General features: G+C 43.1%; 1 protein-coding gene across 2 annotated transcripts in view; it reads right to left on the bottom strand.

Annotated features, from left to right (window-relative positions):
* LOC111963819 (solute carrier family 12 member 2-like) overlaps positions 1–19464 on the bottom strand; it is a 117334-nt gene that overhangs the window by 70439 nt on the left and 27431 nt on the right. For both annotated transcript variants that reach the window (XM_023987361.2, XM_023987362.2), the window contains exons 2-6: positions 9217–9336; positions 6418–6493; positions 5849–5944; positions 919–1058; positions 26–136 (exon numbers count right to left, since the gene is read on the bottom strand). In XM_023987361.2, the coding sequence (XP_023843129.1) occupies positions 26–136; positions 919–1058; positions 5849–5944; positions 6418–6493; positions 9217–9336 (543 nt within the window). The remainder of the gene's footprint in view (positions 1–25; positions 137–918; positions 1059–5848; positions 5945–6417; positions 6494–9216; positions 9337–19464) is intronic.

Below are 19464 nucleotides of genomic sequence, written 5' to 3'. Positions count from 1 at the left end.
ACCGAGTTGTATGTTATCATCTTACCTTAGCTTCCCATTCCATTCCTGCCAAGGAGATACCCAGGAGAAGGATGACGGTGATGGTGCCGATGATTCGGATGTCATTGATCTCATCCGTCATGATGCAATCCACGCTCTGAGAAATCACAGGAGAATATTAACTTCACTGTCAGACCAAGAGGTAGGAGAAACACTCAAATTCATAGCTGGCTGTCTGGTGTTCAGCTACGTTACTGTGATACTGGCCAGTTGAAAAAGCGAATATTTTGCTTTACTTTTATTTTCAACTTCTTTACAACTGAGTTCGAAACTTAACTCGCAAAATGGAATGTAAAATGGAAATATTTTTTTTTACCAACACCATCTGAAAAAGGCGGAAAAACATCTAACCAAATTGTATTTAAAAAAAAATAAAAACACTACTGAAATGCAAAACAAATTCAGGGGCTTGAAATTCTGATGAACAGAGAAAACAATTCATTACACTTGCAGCTTACACTTGACGCCAATGGCACACTGCAATCAGCAAAATGCAAAAAAACTGTGTGGGGGCAGGATTGTACCACGCTGAGTGAGCCTTGCTTAAAATACTTCAAAGATCTCGAAGGAGAAGCGTCATCGTTATTAACTTTGCATGAGCTGCCCCTAAATCAATAGTGGCTTTTCAGTCCTCCTTGCAAACAACCTAAGAATAAACATTGAACATCAGGAGACCCAAAGCATCCTTCACCGCTTATTAGAGATGTGGAAACTATGGTGTTAAAAAAGTAGGCTTTTTCAGCAGTATTATTGAATCTTCAAGTTAACCTTTTGAGGGAAAACCAAATATTTAATCAAAATGGAAAAAAAAGTAACAAATAAAACTGAAAGAAAATGTTGATCTCGGATGATGACGTGGGGAAGGATTGGGTGACTTACTCCGAGGAGCTCCACAACCGTCTCTGCGAAGCCCACCACGTACATGGCGACAGCCACAGCGTTGGCAAAGGCAAATATCAGACCAATGGAGCCGCCAAACTCTGGCCCCAAACTTCTGGATATCAAATAATATGCCCCTCCTGCAAAGAGACAGATGGACGAAGCATTTACATTTCATTTAATTCGTCTCAGAAAGGCCAAACACATTGTTTAATCAAATAACTGTATTATGTAGGCTAGCCTATTGAATTTGCATACATCATTAAAACTAACTGCAGTACAGCCTAGTACACTCATCTCAACGACACCCTTAAAACAACATATCTGCTCAAACGAGTGGATAGGATGGAGGAGCTCCAAGATGGGAGACAAATGAATTGACACATTTAGCTGCACAATGAGTTTGTAGTGTGACAGGCTGAGTAGAGATCCTCGTTGATCTCTCTTTATACAKCCTCTCTGCTGATAGCTTTGGAGAGCACCTCAAGTGCTCATACAGACACGAGTGGGGGACAAGACAAAGGAAGGAACCAAAACGACTGATCTCTGAGGGCATGAGTGGGTGGACAAATTAATGTGGGGTCATGCTTGAGCACATGGGGGATATTTTGCTGGCTCTATTCGTTCCACCTACACTCAAATCTAGTTTTATTGGTCACATACATATATTTATCAGATGTTATTGCGGGTGTAGCGAAATGCTTGTGTTCCTAGCTCCAAAGGTGCAGTAATGTCTAACAATATACACCAATACACACAAATCTAAAGTAAAAGAATAGAGTCAATAAATATATAAATATTAGGACGAGCAATGTCGGAGTGGGATTGACTAAAATACAGTAGAATAGAATACAGTATATACATATGAAATGATTAAGGCATTATGTAAACATTATTAAAGTGACTAGTGTTCCATTATTAAAGTGACCAGTGATTCCATGTCTATGTATATAGGGCAGCAGCCTCTAAGGTGCATGGTTGAGTAACCGGGTGGTAGCAGGCTAGTGATGGCTATTTAACAGTCTGATGGCCMTGAGATAGAAGCTGTTTTCCAGGCTCTCGGCCCCATTCAAGCGTCAACATCAGTACATTAAACAACCGTTCAGGAATATCCCCTGAAAGTCAAACTTTCAGAGAGCACATTTTGATTTGCCCTCTGTAAAATGTAAAATTTTGATATTGAGAGACCATTTGGAGGGAGGGAGATGTGTAAAAATTTGTTTGGGTAGGATTAAAAACCTACACAGTGCTGTAATTGGGAGTATTACAGTAATCCCTATGAATGGCATGTGATTTCAATCTACTCGACATCATAATGCACCAACTTTACTTTGCTAGAGCAGGTGCAGTAGCAGCAGGGYGAACTTTCTCTTAGGCAAAGGTTTGTTTGAACATGTTACAGATATTACCAAGGGGGGGAAAAAAGGTTTTAGCCTTGGTGAAAAGTTTTTGCATTCCACCGAAGGGTAATGGATTAGCCTACTTCGAAAGAAAATCAAATCAGGAGGAGSGGATGTTGAAATTAGATAAGTGTGCGTGTTTTGGTTACTCTGCTGCTCTAGACAAAACAATAGCCACTATTATGGAGCCTCTCTTGCCGCCTGTAGCCCGAAAACAATCTGGCTGTGGTAAACTGGAAACCTTGTAAAAATTAAATCGATTAGGCGGTCTCCAGGAGGAGTACCCTACAGAAAACACAAATATCCTTTACTACAATATGATTTCATCACCAGCGCATTTTAAAATGAATCTAATCCTTTGTTTTCCCTTGCCCTCGCCCATGTGGAGAGTGTCCTAATATCCATTTCAGACCTCCCTGCCAGCATTGGTCTCTTTCAGTGACTTGAGGGAGAACTGCTGCAAATTTAGAAACACAATACTGAATTTCCCCTCATGCTGCGACAACTGGGACCAATGTGTGGACAGTGTTTTCCCCCTCCTTCATTCGACTRCAAATGAATCAGGGAACATCTCATTGAGGCCCTCGACTGATAATACATATTCCGTTCCGTGGATAATGGTAATGATAGCCAAGTCCAGCTGGTAAAAATCACACCTGTAAATCCATATCCAAACGCAGGAGAGTAAGCAAATGTCACATGAGCCGGCCACTGCTCTGCGGGACGCACGTTTGAATGAATTCCAGAGAAAAGTTAAAAGGTTAGCCTATCAGTAGTGTGGGAGACCTCAGCTCCATTCATCCAAACATGCCAAGAAAAGGCCAGAAAAAAAACACACTAAATAAAAATCAGCATGAAGCGACCTTGCGCAACTCATGAGAAATATATTAAGGTGGAATTATAAATGCAAAACTGAGCTGAGCTGACTGTTGCGAGAGCCATCTCTTGAATTATTCATTTTTTTCTACAGTATTAATCTATTGATATGAGAGGCTCATTTCTATGCACCAATAGCCAAGTCTAGTGGTCGGWAGTGCCAAGATCAGACAGCGCTGGTAAAAACGGTAAAGGGAAATTCCACGGTAACAGGTTGATGCTGAGACTCAGATTTTTCACTTTAAAATGTGTCAAACAAGACTTAATTTCCACTGAACATTTTACAAAAACACTGATGATCGTCCTTGTCTTCAGTCACCTAATCTAAAGCCTTATTATAAATAACAAGACATTGCAAACGGTTAATGATTTATGAGAAGCATATTTATTAWTACTCTATATATATACAAAAGTATGTGGACACATCTTCAAAATTTGTGGATTTGGCTATTTCAGCCACACCAGCTGCTGATGGGTSTATAAAATCGAGCACACAGCCATGCAATCTCAATMMACAAACATTGGCAGTAGAATTGCCTTACTGAAGAGCTCAGTGACTTTCAACGTGGCACCGTCATAGGATGCCACCTTTCCAACAAGTCAGTTTGTCAAATTTCTGCCCTGCTAGAGCTGCCTCTGTCAACTGTAAGTGCTGTTATTGTGCCGTGGAAACGTCTAGGAGCAACAATGGCTCAGCCGCAAAGTGGTAMGCCACACAAGCMCACAGAACGGGACTGCCACCTGCTGAAGAGCGTAAAATGTGTCTGTCCTCGGTTGCAACACTCACTATCGAGTTCCAAACTGCCTCTGGAAGCAACGTCAGCACAAGAACTGTTCGTCAGGAGCTTCATTAAATGGGTTTCCATGGCTGAGCATGCATTAGCTGGAGTGTAAAGCTTGCCGCCATTGGACTCTGGAGCAGTGGAAACGCGTTCTCTGGAGTGATGAATCACGCRTCACCATCTGGGTTTGGCGGATGCCAGGAGAACGCTACCTGCCCCAATGCATAGTGCCAACTGTAAYGTTTGGTGGAGGAGGAATAATGGTCTGTGGCTGTTTTTCATGGTTCGGGCTAGGCCCCTTAGTTCKAGTGAAGGGAAATCMGAATGCTACAGCATACAATGGCATTCTAGAAATTCTGTGCTCCCAGCTTTGTGGCAACAGTTTGGGGAAGGCRCTTTCCGGATTCAGCATGACAATGCCCCTGTGCACAAAGCGAGGTCCATACAGAAATGGTTTGTCGAGATTGGTGTGGAAGAACTTGACTGGCCTGCACAGAGCCKTGACCTCAACCCCATCAAACATCTTTGGTATGAATTGGAACACCGACTGCYAGCCAGGCCTAATCGCCCAACAACTCTATATTAATYRCCATGAATTTGGAATGAGATGATGTCGGCATACTTTTGGTCATGTAGTTTAAGTGTGCTGGTATGAATACAGATATGTTTAAGAACAAGTTTTATTGAATTTCTTGCATTGTGAATGTTATTTGTTCATTGTGTCATGTCTTCTTTCCATTGGCTGATGCATTGTGGGAATGTGTATTTAATCCCTGTGCGTTATTGTTGTTTGGACTAGACAGACAGGTAGGCATGCTGCCAGGTTTACAGCCATGATTGGAGCCTGGGTTTTCTTTTGAGTTTATTAGGCCTACCTTTTTGTTCATTGTCCTGTTTATCGTTTTTTGTAAATACTTGTACAGTGGCCAGCTTAGTATCTTCACGTTTGCTATTAAAAGCCTTACTCTGGGCAAGAAAAAACACATCTTACTCGTATGCCTCCTCACTGTTCCAKTCCAACCGCATGGTCAACCTCACAAACACATTMACTTGAAGAACATTGCAGATGCCAAGTTTGGTAACAGCATGATGGTTTATGCTGTTGGTGCCACCATGGGAGACGGCAGGACCAGTTGTTTCCATCATCCTGGAAAACCTGTTTGTCCATAATGTCCAAGAAGGCTTTATCATCCACTGATGGTGCTGGTTTATCATCGTCTTGTGTTTTGTCGAACACGMAACATCCCAGGCTGTCTGTGTTCACAGTTGTGCTCGGATCTCTCGGGTGCACTGTAGAGGGAGAGATGCGTTTCTGAGCTACGCTGTTGTAGTTCTCTTTTACCTGGATGATGTCAGGGCAAGGGCTCAGATAGGATGTGCGACCATTTTGAAGTAGCTGGTGCGTCCATAGCGTTTTAAATATGTCGGTGAGTCTCTGTTCTGTGGCGCACGAGGTGATGAAGCTACACTTTTATGCAATTCAATACTAATATCTTAATGGCTTTCTGCCAGAAGTCAAAGTTCTGGATGAGTTGTCTGTGCAGCTTCCGTTCCCCCCCCCCCCTGTGCTTCCTACTAGTGTTTTTTTTTCTCCTTCTTCTTCTCCCCTCTGCTCCACGTACAAATGCTGCTCTTCCTTCAGAAAAGCATGCGTCACAACTTTGTTCATTTGCACAATCTCTCTTTTTCACTCTCAGACTGTCCTAGCTAAATTCTGGCTTGGGAAATTGATCTTTGCTAAGAAGCCACGTTTCTGTTTTAAATTAAAATGGTCAAAAAATCACAGTAAGGTACTTAATTGTTACCCAGAAATGATTTGATATTGAGATAAAAATGGCTGCATTGGACCTTGAAAGATGCAAAGGTTCATACCTCCTCGTACAAAGCCGTTAGTCGCAATCGCTGAGGTCGAAAAGCCGGTGATGGTGGTCACAACTGTTGCCATGAGAACAATCACACAGGAGAGAACTGAAAGAAAATGGYGGACATGATTAACTAGCGACAAAACAAAATCAGCATTAACATTTCTACAAACTCCTAGGAGGCGAATAACTGCAATAATGAGCATCAATAAGCAGCCCATTTTGCTTGTTGAGCCTCTCACTCATATTCACACATGGGTTAGTGTCAGAAGGCCTGTGAATCGTAGCGGCGCCGCTACAAAAACAAGCTAGTGTGTAACAGTTGCCTGCATGTGTTGCCGTGTGGCAACATTTAGCATCTGGATGGTAAATGGTCAAAAGGTGATGGGAGAAAGAGGGGTGGTTTGGTGGGGTGGCTGGGGGTTCGGGGTGACATTGTGTGTGAATTAAAACAGTAGTTCACATGAACATGCTTTATCTTGGCCAGGTCGCAATTGTAAATGAGAACTTGTTCTCAACTTGCCTACCTGGTTAAATAAAGGTTAAATTAAAAAAATCTACTCCATGGTGTAGTCTTACCAATTCCCGCCTGGCCCACGATCCATGACATGCGGATGAAGAGCATCACGCCCCAAATGTTCAACATGCAGCGCACCTGCACAGAGGAAGGGGTGGCAGTTAGSARGCATGTGAGGTAACGGGAACACTTCACTCAACAAAGCACTTTCCAATAACCTGGCCTTGGAACATTGCTGGTGGGAATCCAATAGATGTCCAAGACTTGATGCAGGATTCAATCGCAATTTGACCTGAATGAATGTTAATGGTAAAATTCCAAACCTAGTGAAAGTAACAGTGTCGCCGTGTCATCGACTAGTCCTAAAAATTGCTACGAGCACCAAGATTGCAACTTAATGTTAGAAGAAATGTTTAAACAGTGATTTAAGTCCTGATTGAAGCCCTTCTCTTTAAAATATAACATTTGAAAACCTGGCCAAGGCTGACGTAAGGAAAAAGTAAACTTTTAATGACCAGCCTAATTTAAAATCCAATCACTGTCAACCGCAAAGAACATTCATCAGTATCTACCACAGTTTCATCAATTTCAGTGCAAATATCTTGTAATTGAGTAGTATAATAAACTCATTGATTAGTATCATACCCACCAGGAATCTTTTCTCTAGTCAGAATTTGGAATACAGAACAAAAGTAGGGCTGGTACAATTACCGTGTAACCCGAAAGTTATGGATGAAGATCGACATGAAAGTAAAATAAGTCATAATCGTAMAAAAAATAATAATAATTGGAACGAACTTAAGACAGGACAGCCAGGCATTCGTACGGTTGAGTCCGTTTCTTCAGTAACATGGACTCCAAACAACATGATGAAACTTTGCTACAACACAATTAAGGTGTTGTAGCAAACAAGTCTTCGGTTGCCTAGGCAACACCCCGTCTCCCTGTAGCAGCAGCAGCACACATAGAAATAGAATGTGCTTGGAACATCTAACCCTGGCAATTTCACACGTAAACTCATGGGTACACTCGCAGTGGCCACCTGGTATTGTGATGCAATCATTTCCATGGTAATGTCAAATGTTCATTCAAATGATGTTACATCAGATTCCGCCTGCACTGATCGGTCTTGTATCTCGCAAAGGACAATGGGATTGAGCAAACGTAGTCCGGCTACAATGGACTGCCACAACATCKAAAAATATTACCTAGGTGACATCAAAGATCTAAGATAAAACAATAAATGTCAATAATTGTATAAAAAAAAAATTGGGGGGGGGGTGAGGAAGTCTTAGTCGCCCCATTTTACATCTAGCTAAGGAATATTGTGCTTCAAATGAACAGTATTTCTGAAGTTTGACTATGGGCATGAAAACTCATTTATTTATTATTATTATTCTTTTTTTTATTTTTATAACCTTTATTTAACTAGGCAAGTCAGTTAAAAAAAATCCTTATTTACAATGACGGCCTACTCCGGCCCGGATGATGCTGGGCCAATGGGACCCTATGGGGCCCCCAATCACGGCCGGTTGTGATACAGCCTGGAATCGAACTAGGGTCTGTAGTGACACRTCTAGCACTGAGATGCAGTGCCTTAGACCGCTGTGCCTGTCTAAAATGTAAAGTACTTTTAACTACATTCATGACAGCTAGTAGAAACAGTTTATTTCAAGCCATTTCCTCTTTGTTTGAAGTTTCCAGTTCCGACAGATGATGTGCAGCACAGTTAGTTKTTTCTCAGATAATCTGTTTCTTGTTACCCAGCTTGTATTTTGACATGTAAAAGCCTTCCTTCCTCTCACCCATCTGACTGTTTTAAAAGCAGCAGAAACTTGTACCACATTTATTTAAGGCTGTGACAGTCATGGAATTTGGGATGACTGTTATTGGCCAGCCAAATGACCGTGGTCACTGTAACAGCCGTTAGAATAGCATGTGTTGCCATAGAAATACAAATAATAGAACGGGTGTCCCCATTGCAGTCAATGATGACATAATATGTGGACTGAATGCCATTGCGAGTGTACCCATAAAAGCAAAGCAGGAAGTAAAAGCAGGAAGCGTACCCATCAATACTGCATTACGCTCGTCCCGCAACCGATGTCTTGTAGGACGTAGAACTCGTATTCAAATTTGAATATTGAGCATCCACTGACTTGCCTAGTTAAATAAAGGTTAAATAAATACATAAAAATGTAATGTGTGACAAATTCCTACAACCCTGACAGATTCTTACACTAGACTCACAGAAACATTTTATGGCCTGGACAGACCACGAAGGATTAATCACCAAAGCATTTCTTGCTAGTTGCACAGAATCTTGAGTAGAATGTGATCGACTCACATCTCAATTATTGAGGTTCCTCTGACTGCTGTAGGACTGATAAAATACAATTAGACAGCCAAGGGAATCTTAAGTTGAATGATACGTTAACTTAATACTAAAAGAGGCCTAGCCTGATTGTGGGGTCATGAAYGAATGTCTCTGTACTTTGAATGAGAGGGCAGAAAAATATACTATGGTCAAAATCCCGACTTGAAATACATGTACACCAAGTCAGGATTTCCGTCCATGCCATTGAACATTGTGTTCAAGAATAACTRGAGGACAATGCATTCCCTACAATGTCATATCTACAAAGAGAAGTGCTTATGATGCAGTAGCAATGTAGACGCAGGGGTCAAAGAGAAACGGCAGAAGGTAAAAGACACACATAAAAAGGGAGGGGGAGATGGAGATCGAAATACAGGGATATTGATGGGGAAACGTCACATTGTGTCACATAACAAAAAGGTAAGCAGGAGGACTCTCGGGAGARGCAAAAGGTCAAACAGAGTCTGTCGGGTTGACCACTCACCAGCACCCCTTTGATCCACCCGAACTTGACCGCTCCCTTAGGCTCGGCCGCCTCCTTGGCTGCGGCCTCCTCGGCCGGTGTCAGCTCATCCCCGTTGGCYAAGCCATCCTCAAATGGCTCCTGTAAACAAAATGAGACAGACCGCTATGGTCAGCATGCACAATGGAGAAAGACGTCGGACTAACAATAGCTCGGAATTAAACTGTGGTTCACCCATGTTTATTCATTTCCAGAAACAATCTACTCGATTTTTATTTCACAGAACATTTATTCTCTCACACAGACACGGGTCGATCTGCCCTCTTATCGGCTGGAGAAGGTCAAACACAGGAAGCATCCCTCCTGTGCAGAGACAATGCAGTGACGCGGGTGGCTGTCCCACCAAGTCAGTCTCTCAGGGCCCACCAATACACGTTGTTCCATCTATGTGTCCCAGGACGCTCCCAGCCTGCAGCCCCCCCCCCCCCTGCCACAAACTCTGTTACCTCCTGCGCCTCTACCTTTTGTTTCCAAGGTCCTCTTTTCTTTTTATTCATAAGTGCGTGTGTCAACACCTGCTCCCAACTAGCCAGCGAGCTAGAAAAGCAATGGAGCCCGCTTCCCCTGGAATAGCTAACGAACGTTTCCAGCACTGTAGAAGCTGTGTTTATTACGTTCGTTCAGGCCAACAGACAATCCGGTGTTCCAATTAGGCAATTGTTTGCTTGCGCATGATTACAGGAATGAGGTGGCTATCCTTAACTAGCAAATGTCAATTCTGTGCGCACTCATGGGGAAAACACAAATTGGGTACATTCTCGTTCTCAACTCCTGTGGCTGGTTGCCGCACGGGCCTGATGGATGTGTCCCTGCCTTGCCATCTGTCTCAATCCGAATGGCCTGTGTGCCCTGGAACTGGCCTGGCCTGCCAAGGAGGTCATCTCCATCCGCTTCTCCTCCATCTAGTAGTGGAGTAGACAGAGAACATCGAGAGGATTGTTCCAATCAGTGCTGGTCTTATGTCACAAGTCYTGGAATCCAAAGGCAGCGGCTAAGCGGACTGGAGTGTCTGCGAGAGGTTCGGAGCAGATTGACATAAGGAATAGCTTCGCTGCACTGGTGCCTGATCTACCTGTGCCTTCATCGCTGGGACTGCCTGTGTCTGCGACGGCTGTGCTGACTTCAACTACGCTGACTCCAGAGGGGCACTGCCTGCTGTGGGAGATCTGGACCCATCGCAGGGAGTAGCGGGTGTATGCTATCCTGCTTCTCATGGGCCCGTCAAAGGTTCAACTAATTGTGTGAGGGCTAGGAATGGGCGGATTTATCCATCCCCTTCTCCGGCCGTTGTATTGGGCAGTTCAATGTCTCAGTCCCTGGAGCAAAAACGTTGTGCTATCCAGGAGCACGAGTACAGGACATCAATAACCTGCTCCCAAACATTTTAAACCTGCATCCGGAAATTGAGTCGATCATAGTTCATGTGGGATTCAATGACATTATGAAGGGAAGCTCAGAACAGCTGAAGATGGATTTTAAAGAACCGATTGGGTCTCTCCTTGACACCAACAAACATCCCATAATATCTGGCCCTGTGCCCTCCCTAAATCATGGCATTAAATGTTTCAGCAAACTTGTAGCCCTCTATAACTGTCTATAAGACTATTGCAGCTCTGTGGGTGGAACATTAATTAACAATTTTGATACCTATTGGAAACAAAGCTCGTATTATAAGGAGGATGGGATCCACCCACATCATTTGGGTTCCTGGATCCTTTCACAGCATTATAAGGCTGCATTGAGACAATGACTTATCAATGACCCAAGCACAGTTCATTTAATCCATACCATTGTGTTGCTCAGTTGTCATAATGCTTCAGCAAATGTACATTATCCAGAGGCGTTGGAAGACACAATGTAAGTAACCTAATTTATGTCACTCTAAATGCCCTGAATGCCTCCGCTGATCCTACAGCTATTGCATGAAGTAATCATGTGCCTACGAACCAGATTTACTGTTAGCACTGAGGCGGTGTGACCTAGTAGGAAGTCCACTGTGTACTGCACTAACATAAATAACATGAGCATGTCTACTTCTGCTAAGCTTCCCAGTAAAATAAATGAAAACAATCAAGCATCCCAGAAAAGTGCTAAAAATAGCCCACGTTAACATGTAGCTTACGAAACAAGGTTCATGAAATCAATAATTTAATGACATTCATATTCTGAAGTTAAAAAAGTAGTGATCCTGAGGGAAAACACTTCCTGCGTTACGGGCACTGAACAAAAGGCCGACCCCAAACAACATTTACACATGTATAGTAGTGATGAGGGAAAAAATTTGATAGTTACATATCGACGATATATTATTTTGACAATATTGCAATATTATTCTTTCACTAGTTGGCTGTACCTGCACCAAAACTCCACGGTATGTTCTCAATCTTCTTTTTAAATAGGGAGCCAATTTATTTTCAGCAGTTTTATTTCCCTGACTGATCAAAACTTGTTTTCTCGTGTTATCTATCTCTGCAGCAGACATATGGTGATCAATATGTTTGGAACATCGAATTGCAATAAAATCACAATATCGAATCGCAATACATATAGAATCGTGAGAATCCCAATACATTGTATCGGCAAGTCACGGTTAGCCACGGTTCCATAGTCTCTGTTTTGGGAGGATTTTAAATAAACATAGGAAAAGGATACATTTAATAAAAACTATGTATGGGTGACCTTGGGTTCATTGATCGCCCCAGTCCGCAGGGTGACCGTGTCGCAGAGCAGATACCCCTGCTGTATCAGCCAGCCTGTATTTGCCCTCCATATTCACGACAGTGATTTTTGCCCAGCTCCGGAAACTTTGCAACATTGACTCATCATGCTAGTTATCGGATGGGCACATTTGTTGGCCAGCATTATCGAGTTGCAAAACAACGCGCTACCATCCCACAATCATTCATTTAATTTGCCTTAAACGTACATTCTGCCCTTTAATCATCAATGTACATAGTTACTCACTTTTACCTGTTTGTGAAGTTATGCCGCTATAGCTACTATCGCACAATGAAGAATGACTTTGTTGAAAAAATGATTGATCTCACAGGCAGAACATTTGCAAAGTAATGTATATTGTATTAAATGATGGATGAGAGAGTCATACAAATGAGACTAAGCTAGATGTGGTCTATACTCACTCCATGCGTCACTTGCAGCAGTTTGCACTCTGCACACGTCTCTAGAGAAAAAGTCAAGAGGGGAGCATCTCCTCCTCACACCACACTTTCCCCTTGGGGTCTCTTGCCTTCTTTCTCAGCATTCTGAGCTCCTCGCTCAAGGTCAACCCCCATCCCGTCACCTCTCATTTGTCTTGGCAACCACTGTGCTGACTGAAGTAGCACCGAGTTGCACTCAGCCACTTAAAACGGAATAGCCTACCCCGAGTGTTTGTGTATTATCTGATGGGAAAGAGGAGTCTGTCAGAAGGCTCTGACACCGTCACACAAAATGTAATCCCCCCCCCTTTGGGTTTTGAGTATACAGAGATTAAACAGCCGCAGGGAGGGACGAAAACTACGGGGGAACCTGTACCATCTCTACTCTAGCACGTCGGGTAGGTAAACTGAGGTCTAGTGGAGACATGGTTCTATTACAATGGGTATATAAATAGGTGAATAAATTATACGAGAGAACGGCGCCTCTGGCGTGTACCCCGGCATATGAAGGGTTGGGTTGTGTGGATAGGAGGGCGGGGCTCAGCACTTGCTTCACCAAGGCCATCTGGGGTCTGGCGGTGGCAAGTACACTGGGCTATTGGAGGAGGAGATGAGAGATTCTAGGAATAAAAAAAAAAGGGTCGGTGRTGTCGGTTGGCTCGGGTAAAGTCAACGGTCGTCTGTGGGGGACCAGGGAGGCGCTGCCAGGGGGCAGGTGAGAGGGGGAATGTGGGGACCAGGTGTGGACAAGCATAGGGGAGAGTGGGATGAACAGCAAATGTATTGCGCTATAAGAGACTCTACTACTGCCTCAATAGGTCTGTCTAGTCAGACTGCTGTAAGTAACCCACCTCTTCTAAAACGAAAGGAGCTAGCCCCTCAGCTGTGATGATCGCAGTGAAATTAGAATTTGGCGGTCACCAGTTCACACAGAAGACATCCTCATAAAAAGCAGACAAACTAAAACGCATGGTATTTGCTCTCAACAAAGGAGGAAGAGATCAGGAAACTAACAAACATTGTCCACGCGTTCCACCAGTAGGTCATAGCACATGCAATAGATGAGCTCCTTGTCAGGGGCAAGGCTCAGAGCCTCAGGAAGTGAGTCATGCATCCCATCGCACTCTCATCCCATCTAATTCTCTACTCCAGCGTCAGAATAAAAGATGATCTTGAGTGTTTGCTAGCTCTTCCTAGTCTGGGACTATTGATTCTTCTGGCTTCACTACAGCGGCATTGCATTACCCAGCCTTTCAGTGAGTCTAAAAAAGTCCCTACATTTTAGAGGGGTTTTACAAAGCTGGTAAAAAAATTCACACATCTAAAGCACATGGCCTTTTCCTCTAATCACTTTTGGGACGCTAACAACTAGAGCTGGAAAACTTACCAGCGCCTTGTTGACTAGGAGCACAGTCTTTAGATATAAAAGGGACCTTGTCAGTCACAAGTACAGTGCCGTGAAACAATATTTGCCCACTTTGAAATTCTCTCATTTTGCATACAGTGCCTTCGGAAAGTATTCAGACCCCTTTGACTTTTCCCACATTTTGTTACTTTACAGCCTTATTCTAAAATTGATTAACTAAGAACAATTCCTCAGCAATCTACACACAATACCCCATAATGACAAAGCGAGAATAGTTTCGAAATTTTTGCAAATATTTCTCTCAAATACCTTATTTACCAAAGTATTTAGACCCTTTGCTATGAGACTCGAAATTGAGCTCAGGTGCATCCTGTTTCCATTGATCATCTTTGAGATGTTTCTAAAACTGAATTGGAGTGCACCTGTCCCACAGTTGACAGTGCATGTCAGAGCAAAAACCAAGCCATGAGGTCGAAGGAATAGTCCGTAGAGCTAGGAGACAAGATTGTGTCAAGGCACAGATCTGGGGAAGGGTACCAAAACATTTCTGCAGCATTGAAGGTCCCGAAGAACACAGTGGCCATCATTCTTAAATGGAAGAAGTTTGGAACAACCCAGATTCTTCTTAGAGCTGGCCGCCCGGCCATTCTGAGCAATCGGGGAGAAAGGCCTTGGTCAGGGAGGTTCCTCTGTTGAGATGGGAGAACCTTCCAGAAGGACAACCATCTCTACAGCACTCTACCAATCAGGTCTTTATGGTAGAGGGGACAGACAGAAGCCACTCTTCAGTAAAGAAGAGTTTAGAGTTTGCCAAAAGGCACCCAAAGACTCTCAGACCATGAGAAACAAGATTATTTGGTCTGATGAAACCAAGATTGAACTCTTTGACCTGAATTCCAAGCGCCACGTCTGGAGGAAACCTGGTACCACCCCTACGGTGAAGCATGGTGGTGGCAGCATCATGCTGTGTGGATGTTTTTCAGTGGCAGGGACTGGGGGACTAGTCAGGATCGAGGCAAAGATGAAGTACAGAGAAATCCTTGATGAAAACCTGCTCCAGAGTGTTTAGGACCTCAGACTGGGGCGAAGGTTCACCTTCCAATAGGACAATGACACTAAGCACACAGCCAAGACAACACAGGAATGACTTCGGGACAAGTCTCTGAATATCCTTGAGTGGCCCAGCCAGAACCCGGACTTGATCCCGATCGGACATCTCTGGAAAGACCTGAAAATAGCTGTGCAGCGACGCTCCCCATCCAACCTGACAGAGCTTGAGAAGATCTGCAGAGAAGAAATGGGAGATGTGCCAAGCTTATAGCGTCATACCCAAGAAGGCTCGAAGCAGTAATCGCTGCCAAAGGTGCTTCAACAAAGTACTGAGTAAAGGGTCTGAATACTTATAAATTTGTTATCAGTTTATCATTTTTTTATACATTTGCAAAAATGTCTTAACCTGTTTTTGCTTTGTCATTATGGGGTATTGCATGTAGATTGATGAGGATTAAAAAATATACTTACATTTTTTAATAAGGCTGTATCATCAAAATGTGCAAAGGTCAAGGGGTCTGAGTACTTTCCGAATGCACTGTATGTTTGACACTGAATGACACCTAATATTAGATAAACGGAACACGAGTGACCAAATAACATTTTGATAATTCATTAATGTATTTTATAAACAAAGTTATGCAACTCCCAATGCCCCTTGTGTGTAAAAGCAATTTCCCCCGTACACTAAATAACTGGTCGTGCTACTTATAGCTGCAACAAAACGCTTCCTGTAGTTGTTGATCAGTCTCTCATGTCGCTGTGGAGGAATTTAATCCCACTTTTCCATGCAGAACTGCTTTAACGCATGGACATTTGTGGGTTTTTGAGCYTGAACTGCTCGTTTCAGGTCCTGCCACAACATCACAGTAGGGTTTAGGTTTGGACTTTCACTAGTCCATTTTAAAACTTCAACAACAAAAGAATTGCCAGACATAACGGGACCCATGTCGTCCAAAAAGTTCAACTTTTGACTCATCTGTGCATAGAACCTTCATCCAGGAGTCTGGAAGATTATCCAGATGCTTCCAGGTGCTTTTTGGCAAGAATGAGTCTTTGGACTATATGGGTCCCGTTAAGTCTGGCGAAAACCAAACTGCATTCCACAGTAAGAACCTCATACCCATGATCAAGCATGGTTGTGGTAGTGTGATGTTTGGGGATGCTTTGCTGCCTCAGGACCTGGATGACTTGCCATCATTGAATAAACCATGAATTCGGCTCTGTATCAGAGAATTTTACAGGAGAATGTCAGGCCTTCCTCCAGTGAGCCGAAGCGGAGATGGGTCATTCAGCCATACATTAGAATGGCTGAAAAGCAAAACGTAAAGTTTTGGAACGGCCTAGTCAAAGTCCAGACCTAAAACCCATTGAGATGTTGTGGCATGACCTGAAATGAGCAGTTCAGCGACTCGTGGGTTTTTGAGCATGAAAGTAGTTCTGCATGAAAGAGCAGGCCAAAATTCCTACACAGCAATGTGAGAGAATGATCAACAACTCCAGGAAGTGTTTGGTTGCAGCCATTGCAGCTAAAGGTGGCACAACCAGTTATTGAGTGTAAGGGGGCAATTACTTTTTCACACTGGATTGTGAAAAAGGATTTTGGATTTTGAATACCTTTGTTTATTAAATCAATAAAATAAGTATCAAAATGTTGTGTTATTTGTTCAATCGGGTTCCCTTTATCTAATATTTGGTTTTGGTTGAAGGTCTAATAATATAAAGTGTCAAAATAAAGAGAAAATCAGAAAGGGGCAAATACTTTTTACGGCTCATGTTGAATGTTAACGGATAGCTAATTACCCGGTGACTTAAATTAACCAATGATGATATCTTGATAGAGCAGGTGGTCGGAGTGTCAATTACGTTAAAGATGCTTGCTAATCCCTGTGCACATTATAGGCAAATTCTGTCCTAATTGAGCATTTCGTGGGAACAGTCATCCCATTATGGGCGGCAGGTAGCCTAGTGGTTAGAGCGTTGGTCCAGTAACCGAAAGGTTGCTAGATCGAATCACCGAACTGACAAGGTAAAAATCGGTCTTTCTGCCCCTGAACAAGGCAGTCATTGTAAATAAGAATTTGTTCTTAACTGACTTTCCTAGTTAAATAAAGGTTAAATAAAAAATAAAAAATGTTTCTATCAGCGGAGGTCAGTGTTGTTTAAGATGAGGGAGGACAATCTTTTGTTCTCCATGATCATGGCCTATTTCTATTACAGCATATTGGATGACTCATTCATATTCCATTCACCCAGTTCAATGTAACAGCGATAGGCTACTACAAGATACTCGAATTTCCCCTATACCCATCATGAGGTTGCTACAACCTAACCTATGAATGAAAGTTTACAACGTAGGTGCACACAGATCGAGAGAAATTTGAGGCGACAGACAGTGACACACGGACAGACTGACATTCAATACCGCCTTGCACTCTCTTGCCTGGATCTAGCTGATATAGGGTGTAATCATTAGTCAAACAGTTGCAAACAAGAGATTCTATTGGACAAATTCGGGTATGTTCATCCCCATTTCTGTTCTATTTAAGAAACGATTTTCAACAGAATCGGCAGAATGAATAAACCCTTGATCACGAGAAAACACAGTTCACTTTCATAGCAGCCACGTTGTATTTCTTCTACGCATGCTCCTCCTCTCACCTTGTCCCTTTGCTTGTGGACTTCAATGCACAACACATCAGCTGTATGTGACCAAACCGCTACACAGCCAAACCGCTACACAGCCTAAATTGTTGTCACCATGTCAAAGTGAGCATATTTTTTTTATTTAACCTTTATTTAACCAGGTAGGCTAGTTGAGAACAAGTTCTCATTTACAAGTGCGACCTGGCCAAGATAAAGCAAAGCAGTACGACAAACAACACAGAGTTACACATGGAATAAACAAGCATACAGTCAATAACACAATAGAAGAAAAGAAAGTCTATATACAGTGTGCAAATGGCGTGAGGAGGTAAGGCAATAAATAGGCCATAGTAGCGAAGTAATTACAATTTAGCAAATTAACACGAGTGATAGATGTGCAGATGATGTGCAAGTAGAAATACTGGTGTGCAAAAGAGCAGAAAAGTAAATAAAAACAATATGGGGAAGGTAGGTAGATTGGATGGGCTATTTACAGATGGGCTGTGTACAGCTGCAGCGATCGGTTAGCTGCTCAGATAGCTGATGGTTAAAGTTAGTGAGGGAAATATAAGTCTCCAGCTTCAGCTATTTTGCAATACGTTCAAGTCATTGGCAGCAGAGCACTGGAAGGAAAGGCGGCCAAAGGAGGTGTTGGCTTTGGGGAAGACCAGTGAGATATACCTGCTGGAGCGTGTGCTACGGGTGGGTGTTATCGTGACAAGTGAGCTGAGATAAGGTGGAGCTTTACCTAGCATAGACTTATAGATGACCTGGAGCCAGTGGGTTTGGCAACGAGTAGGTAGCGAGGGTCAGCCAACGAGCATACAGGTCGCAGTGGTGGGTGGTATATGGGGCTTTGGTGACAAAACAGATGGCACTGTGATAGKKWYCWMSKWGRWMMCTGAGTAGAGTGTTGGAGGCCATTTTGTAAATTACATCGCCGAAGTCGAGGATCGGTAGGATAGTCAGTTTTACGAGGGTATGTTTGGCGGCTTTGTTGCGAAATAGAAAGCCAATTTTAGATTTTATTTTGGATTTGAGATGCTTAATATGAGTCTGGAATTAGAGTTTACAGTCTAGCCAGACACCTAGGTATTTGTAGTTGTTCACATATTCTAAGTCAGAACCGTCCAGAGTAGTGATGCTAGTCGGGTGGGCGGGTGCGAGCAGCGAACGTTTGAAAAGCATGCATTTAGTTTTACTAGTGTTTATGAGCAGTTGAGGCAACGGAAAGAGTGTTGTATGGCATTGAAGCTCGTTTGAGGGTGTTAACACAGTGTCCAAAGGGCCAGATGTATACAGAATGGTGTCGTCTGTGTAGAGGTGGATCAGAGAATCACCAGCAGCAAGAGCGACATTGATATATACAGAGAAAAGAGTCGGCCCGAACATTTAACCCTGTGGCACCCCCATAGAGACTGACAGAGGTCCGGACAACAGTCCCTCCGATTTGACACACATAACTCTATCTGAGAAGTAGTTGGTGAACCAGTCAAGGCAGTCATTTGAGAAACCAAGGCTATTGAGTCTGCCGATAAGAATGCGGTGATTGACAGAGTTAAAAGCCTTGGCCAAGACGGCTGCACAGTACTGTCTTTCAACGATGGCGGTTATGATATAAATTACGACCTTGAGTGTGGCTGAGGTACGGTGGGAGAAGGTACGGTGGGATTCGAAATGGCTGGTGATCTGTTTGTTAACTTGGCTTTCAAAGATTTTAGAAAGGCAGGGCAGGATGGATAAAGGTCTATAACAGTTTGGGTCTAGAGTGTCTCCCCCTATGAAGAGGGGGATGACCGCGGCAGCTTTCCAATCTTTGGGTATCTCAGACGATACGAAAGAGAGGTTGAACAGGCTAGTAAATAGGGGTTGCAACAATTGCTGTGAACAATTTTAGAAGGAGAGGGTCCAGATTGTCTTACAGGGATCCAGATTTTGCAGCTCTTTCAGAACATCAGCTCATCAGCTGTCTGGATTTGGGTGGAGAAG

The sequence above is a fragment of the Salvelinus sp. IW2-2015 genome, linkage group LG5 (assembly GCF_002910315.2).
Source record: "Salvelinus sp. IW2-2015 linkage group LG5, ASM291031v2, whole genome shotgun sequence".
Taxonomy (NCBI): domain Eukaryota; kingdom Metazoa; phylum Chordata; class Actinopteri; order Salmoniformes; family Salmonidae; genus Salvelinus; species Salvelinus sp. IW2-2015.
This window is presented reverse-complemented; position numbering and strand designations above follow the sequence as displayed.